This window comes from Otolemur garnettii, unplaced genomic scaffold (assembly GCF_000181295.1).
Source record: "Otolemur garnettii isolate 467f Iridium unplaced genomic scaffold, OtoGar3 scaffold00152, whole genome shotgun sequence".
Taxonomy (NCBI): Eukaryota; Metazoa; Chordata; class Mammalia; order Primates; family Galagidae; genus Otolemur; species Otolemur garnettii.
In genome coordinates, this window is record NW_003852547.1 from 119,089 (window position 1) to 126,313 (window position 7,225).

General features: G+C 53.2%; 1 protein-coding gene across 1 annotated transcript in view; it reads left to right on the plus strand.

The window, feature by feature from the left end:
• The first annotated feature begins 1,098 nt into the window (after positions 1-1,098).
• The window catches only part of CEACAM4 (carcinoembryonic antigen related cell adhesion molecule 4), a 15,968-nt gene continuing 9,841 nt past the window's right edge, over positions 1,099-7,225 (plus strand). The window contains 2 exon segments of the mRNA XM_023518948.1: positions 1,099-1,103; positions 5,177-5,439. Of these exon segments, the coding sequence (XP_023374716.1) occupies positions 1,099-1,103; positions 5,177-5,439 (268 nt within the window).

Consider the following 7,225-nt stretch of genomic DNA (forward strand, 5'->3'; position numbering starts at 1 on the left):
CCTGACACTGGACTAGGAGTCCCCTGGACAACTCCAATCCTCCCCCTGGGCTCTCTCCTGCACTAGATGGAGTCAGGCACCCTGGGAACCTGCAATGAACAGGATTCAGGGGGACCGGACCCTGCATCCTGACACAGGGGTCAGCATCCTGCGCAGGGGTCAAGGGGCCAAGGCTGGCTCTATCCTATGGAAATTGGTCAGCCTCCCTAGGGCAGGCTCTGACACTGGCTAGAGATCTCCTTGTTCCCTCCAGGGTGTGACATCAGGACAGATGATATGAGAGAAACAATCCCACAGCTGTGATCCCGGCTTTGGCTGAGGAGGTGAAGATGCAGCCTGAATTCCATATCTTACGCCAAGAGACTTTCTGGACCGTCCCATGTGCCCACTGTGTCCTGGAAGAATCTGGCAGGACACAGCAGACTGTGGGTGGATTTGGGGGCTCCCTGGTCTGGTTCTGGGGTCTCCGAAATCCCTGGAAGCCCCATGCTCACTGCTGTGGTGTGTCTGGCTCTCTCTGTTCCTCCGTGTTCCTCATCTTCCGCCCCCTCCAATCTGTGCCTTTGGCCTTCCCCAGACACCCCCACTAACAACAGCTGCCTGTTCTGGTCCCTTAACACTGGTCAGGCCCCACTCCCGCCAATAGTAAAACCACAGGAATCAGTCAGAGAAGCCTCCATCGGCCCTGCGTCCATGAGACAATGGACCACTGGCACTAACCATTGCCAGTTAGTGGGCCACTCTCTCTGGAAGCCAATGTCCTCAGAGTCCCTTTCAAGGAATGAGCTTCCACAATGTCCCTGCCCAGGGCTCTTTCTCTCTGTGAAGCCAACACCTGGGACAAGTCACAAGACAGGGACAGGTGACCCCTCCACCCTCCCTCTACATTGCCCCACCAGGGGTAGGGTTAGTCCTATTTCACACACATGGGCCGATCAGGCCTGAGCTGTGCCAGCCCCTCACCCTGCATTTATGTCCCACGTTGGGGTTTCAGCATTTAGTGAGGACACACACAGTGTGGGACAAACTTCCAAAAATAAGAATTTCCTTCCTTGATCCAGACAACCTGACAGTCACTGTGGAGAGAAGGACAATACGATGGGGTAACTTAGCAGGAGAAAATCAGTGTTTCTAACCCCCATGGTCCTTACCTTGGACACGACCCTGAGAAGGACTTGTAGGACTCATTCAGGGCCTGGCCTGAGGTCCCCCCTGGGATTGTCACATACAAGCTCAAACCCAGGGCTCCTAAGCCCAGGTAACCCTGGGCAGGCTGTAGCTAGGGCTGGGTCTTGACCTCCTGGGCAGGACTGACTGGGAATAATGATTTATCAGCGATCCAAGGGCCTGACCCAACAGCCTCAAGGGCAGAGCCAACTCTCATCAACTGAAAATGATGTGGAAAGGGCAGAAGGACCAGCTCCATCTGAGGCTATCAGCCCACTGGATGGAGAAATTAAGAGATGGCCTAGGGCTGTCAATGTCTCCAGGTGATAGAACACAGGAGACAAAATATTCTTGGCAACTGCTTGCCCTCCAGGGATCGCACGCAGGGCTACTCTCTCCTGGACCCAATAATGGCAGATGCCCTGTGTTTGGGCAGCTGTTCTGTGCCAAGTGTTATGTCAGATCCTGTGACTATTTTAACACTAATTTGTAGATGGCCTCCCATCCTCATATTATGTAGCTTACTCTATTGAGGGGAAACTGAGGCAGGAAGAGATGCAGTCATCAAACCAGGACTGGCAGCTCAGAGTCACATGAGGTCTGTCTGTAGCCACAGCCACATCCTCCTCAGCCATTGGTTCAAATCCTTTCTTCCTAGGTATCCAAACCTTAGAGAAGCGAGGAGTAAAGGAGAATTTATCAGTTTTACTCTAGAACTAAACCACCTGCCTCAGCAATGCCCAGGCCGCCCTCTCAGCCTCACTCTCCCCACTGGACTCTAAGCCTTATGCTTTCTGGTATGTCCGTGTCACTCACACCGAGGACACAAGACAGGACTTGGCTCTCCCACTCCCCACTCACACTCTACACCAGCACAATGCCCCACATGCCACACTCTCAGTAGTTCTCTGATGAAGGAGGGAGGGAATGAATGAATGAATAAATGAGCCACAACCTCTTCAGAGACTGGATCCTGGACGCAGAATCCCAGGATGTTCTGACCACGCCTGTTCCCTTCCCTCAGGGGCTGAGATGTAGGGGACGCCAAGAGTCAGACGACCTCTGAGCAAGATGATCTGCAGCTGAGGGGTGGACCCTCGGGCCACTCGTCCACAGGTGCTCCTCTTGGAAGAAGAGCCCAAGCCTTCAGCACATAGTCATTTGTTAAATTACTCCCCTCACCTGTGTTGTGAGGGCTCAATAAAAGCCTAGTGCGGAGATTGCTCAAGGATACCCTACAAAGAAGGGCTAGCCCGCCTCCTACAAGCTTGGACTTCTAATCTGCGTCATACCTGGTTGCTTCCTGCGGTGATCGAGACCAGGGCCACAGGGGCCCGAGGGGTTTTGAAACTGAGACCCTCGGGTCTTTACTCTCTTCTAGAGTAATATTCCTCCCAGAAATCAGTATCAGACCCTGGGTATTGATAATTTTCATGGAAAAAAGTTTAGCTGCTGCTCAGATTTCTATCCCACCTGCCCAATAGACAAGGTCCGTGAGGGCCAGAGTTCCAGCTTGTTCACGCTCTCCTCATTCCACAAGTCAGTTTTGCATTTGTGAACGTCCACGGGTGTTTCTGGAAAGATCCTCATGGTCCTCACCTGTCCCTGCAGGGGGAGAAAAGACAGTAAGGGCCAAGGACAGAAACATGGTTCTGCTCCAAAGCCTCCTGCTCTTCCCTGACCCCTCGCTCTTTCCAGATCATTCCTGAGACCTCCCCCACCATTTACTGAGTTACTCACCAAGTCAGTCACTGTGCCTTGAGCAGAACTGTCCACCTCCAGCCCCTGGAGACCTGAGAACTCTGGTGACCCCCATACCTTCTCCCAAACACCGAGGCTCCACCATCACCCAGCTCTAGGATGCCCTTGTTTACTGAAGCCTCAGACAAAATGCCCCACAGCTGGGCATGTCGGACTGTGCAGCTGAAAGGAACTCAGCACCCATGTGTACTGAGGACACTAAGACAGTCAGAGCTCAGGGAAGGGCCACAAGAGGTGCCAGGGAATCTCTGACTCCTAGCCCTGTGTCTGTACAACCCAAGGCTGGGGCTTAATTCACACTTGAGAAAGTCTGTGCATTTCCCAGACAGAGCAGGCAGCCTCACTTTCTCTGACCCCCAGACACTCATATGTCTGTCTTGTGACACACACACCTGCCTTGGTCTTTGGTGACTCAGCTTGGCTACAGGTGACAGATAGGAATCAAAGACACCACAGAGGGCAACCTTCTCTCTGTTATCAGCACAGCTGAGTTACCCAGACCCTCTGTCACAAGCAACAACTCCAACCTCGGGACTCAGTAACCTGGGAACCAGAGACTCAGGACACGACCTACCTGTGCTAGATAAGCAGCCAGAGCCTGCTAGTCAGTCCCAGCCTGAGGCTGAGTGAAGGCAACAGGACTCTCACTTCACTCAGTGTCACGGGGACCCTGGACCCTGTGAGTGAGGAACCGAGAACCCAGTGTGTGCCCATCACAGTGACCTCGTCACCGTGAATGTGCTCCATGAGGCTCTCTGTTCCTCGGTGGCCCAGGCTGCCAGCCCAACTCAAAACAGCCAGAGGCCACTCAGTCCTTCTCAGGCCCAGCCAAGGACACAGATCCTCACCCCTGGATACTCAGGCTGGTGATGATTCCCTGTCCCAGGAAAACCCAGGCAGGCCCAGTCTTGATGAAGAATAGGAGGGAGGCACTGTTCCTGTCCTGGGAGGCTCAGTGTCAACACCCTGTAATGGGAGAAACAGGTGAATGTCTCAGTGACCACAGGGGATATTGCTATGACCTTTCTATACAAGACATGGTATTCCATTTTATTATCCAGGATGGTTTAACTCCTGCCCTGAAGTGATTCGCTGCCTTCCGTCTCAGGGGCAAAGATCTCAGGTATTCTGTTCTCCATGTTAAACATCACTGCTCACTACATATTTGTAAATGATAAGAATAAATACCAGGCTGGGCACAGTGGCTCACACTGTAATCCTAGCACTCTGGGAAAACAAAGTAGTAGGATTCCCTAAGCAAGGGAGAGACCTTCCATAATAAATTTAAAACTTAGGGCGGCACCTGTGCCTCAAAGGAGTAGGGTGCGGACCCAGTATACCAGAGTGGCAAGTTAAAACTCGGCCCTGGCCAAAATAAAAACTGCAAAAAAAAATTTTTTTTTAATTAGCTGGTCATGGTGGCTTATGCCTATAGTCAGCCCCAGCTACTCCAGAGGCTGACACAGGAGGATCACTTGAGCATAGGAGTTTACAGTTGTTATGAGTTACAATGACACCTCTGCACTCTAGTTGGAGCAACAGAATGTGACTCTGTCTCCAAAAAAGAAAGGAAAAAATGAATAATAACCAAATCAGGGTGACACTCCAAAGGAAAGAATAACCAGGGGCACTAAACATCGTCCTTACCCACCAGCATCACAAATTACCTTTATGTTTTTGGCAAATAACACCAGGACATGCAGGGCCCTGGGAATACTCACTAAGGCACCCACAGGTGTCTCCAGCCTGTCCCAGGCTCTGGGGAACAACACAGGCCAGACAAGTCCCTGTCCTCACAGAGCTCACGTTCTAGTGGGAGGAGGACAGATGAGCAGAGAGATCTCCAATGTGAGGTCGGGTATGGACAAGAGCCTGAGAGGGAGCAGGCAGGGAAAGGTCACAGGGGAAGACCCAGCATCCCTAGAGGAGGTGGCCAGGGAAGGGGCAAGAACGTCCCTGAATGTGAGCAGGGTCTGAGGGCAGTGGGGGGTGAGCCGTGCAGACACCTGGGAAGAAGATTCCAAACAGGGACCTGACCAGTCCAAAGGCGCTGAAGTGATGGGGTCATGCTGCTGACCTTGACCCAGGGGACACCCACACACTCTCACACACTCACACTCAACCTTACCTAAGGTTGACGGTAAAGACACCTGCTCAGGACCCAGGGCCCCATTTTCCATTCCAATACAAAGTTCCTAATAAGGATCAATTCTCTCTCCTCCCTCCTAAACCCACCTCTCGCCTCCAGGAACCTGCCCTCCACTGCCCAGCTCACTGTTGAATCCTGGCTGCCCATTGCTGCAGAGGGGACGAATGTCCTTCTACTTGTCCACAATATGACAGAGAGTCCTTTGAACTACACCTGGTACAAAGGAGACGAGGTGGACAGCATCAGTCAAATTCTATTGTACATAGTAGCCACTCAAGCAAGTACTCCAGGGCCTGCACTCAGCGGCCGAGAGACAATGTACCCCAATGGGTCCCTGCTGTTGCAGAACGTCAGCCATACAAGTCTTACCACAAAATCTTCTGAGTGAAGAAGCAACTAGACACTTACATGTTTACTGTGAGTGATCCTGTGACCTCTGGGTACTGGGGGGTGGGATGGTTCTACTTCACACACACCAGGTGTCAGGCTGGGTGGCTGCTGCCCTCCCCCTCTGTGTCCCCTCCCTTGTTGGGGTTTGGGTATTGAGAGCAGGACACACACTGTGGGACAGACTTCAGAGATCAGAATCCTTTCCTGCATCCAGACCCTGCAGACATTCCCTGGGGAAGGACCAGTCTGACGGGACAACTCAGCAGGGGGACTTTAGTCTCAGACGAGCACCTGGACCCTCCCCACGGACAAGACCATGAGAAGGAGCCTGTGGGACTCAGTCAGGGCTTGGTCTGAGGGGCCCTGGGATACTCACAGAGAAGCTCACACCTGGGGCTTCTGAATCCAGAAGACCCTGAGGAGCCCATGGCCAGGGCTGGGCTTTGGCATCCTGGGCAGGACTGACTGGGTATGATGATTGACCAGCTGTCTGAGGACCAAGGCTACTGGAGCTGGTCACCAGCCAGGGCCGGACCCCACAGCCTGGGCAATTACAATGCCCAGTTAGTGACCTGAGGCTCAGTGTGGGTGGCACAGACAAACAGTTTCCTCAGGCCATCAGCGCTCCGTCCTGGGGACCTAAGAGACTTCAGGGAAGGAACAGAGGAGAGAGGAAGCTCCTGGAGGCAGCTGCTCACAGGGATCAGGCTGAGAAGCTCCTTCATTGGCTCCAGCAAAAATCGATGCTGTTTATTTGGGCAGCTCCTCTACACAAAGCTTTAGGTCGGGTAATTGGGAACATCTAAGATTAACTCACAGTCATGATAAGCCAGAGACTACTGATAATTTATCCTATTTTACCGAGGGGAAATGGAGGCACAGGGCCATACAGTCATTGGACAGGGTCACACAAAATATGACTGGAAGATCAGAGCCCCGGGAAGCCTGTCAGCAGCCATAGCCTCGACCTCTCCCCAACGCCGGGCCCTTACTTGGCATCCGGGGGCCCCAGTGCCAGTCCTTGGTTCAGCTGCTTTCGTCTCAGGCGTCTGCAGCTCAGAGGGGGAAACTGCAGTCTGGGAGTAAGATCAAATGGAGAATTAATCAGTTTTCCTCCAGACCTAGACCTCCTGCCTCAGCAAGCAGAGTCAATGCCAGGAATACCCAGGCCTCCCCTCGGCTCCCCCTCCCCATTCAAGTCCCCACTGGACTTGAATCCATGTTCTTCCTGGTGTGTCCATGTCACTCCTGCCAAGGACACAGAACAGGACTTGGTTTTCCCTCCCCCCACTCACACCCTGCACCAGCACAAGCCTCAGTGTGTGACACCCTCAGTAGTTCTCTGATGAAGGAGGGAGGGAATGAGTGAATGAACGAATGATCCATAATCTCTTCAGAGACTGGATCCAGGGTGCAGAATCCTAGGAGGTTCTGACCACACCTGTTCCCTTCCCTCAGGGGCTGAGACCCATGCTCCATCCCTCTGACCCCTGCCCTTACAGCCACCAGGAATATCCACTCATGTGACCCTGGGGCTTCCAGGCTGTGGGTGGGTTTGGGGGCTCCCTGGTCTGGTTCTGGGGTCTCTGAAACCCCTAGAAGCCCCGTGCTCACTGCTGTGGTGTGTCTGGCTCTCCCTGCTCCTCTGTGTTCCTCATCTTCCGCCCCCTCCAATCTGTGCCTTTGGCCTTCCCCAGACACCCCCACTAACAACAGCTGCCTGTTCTGGTCCCTTAACACTGGTCAGGCCCCACTCCC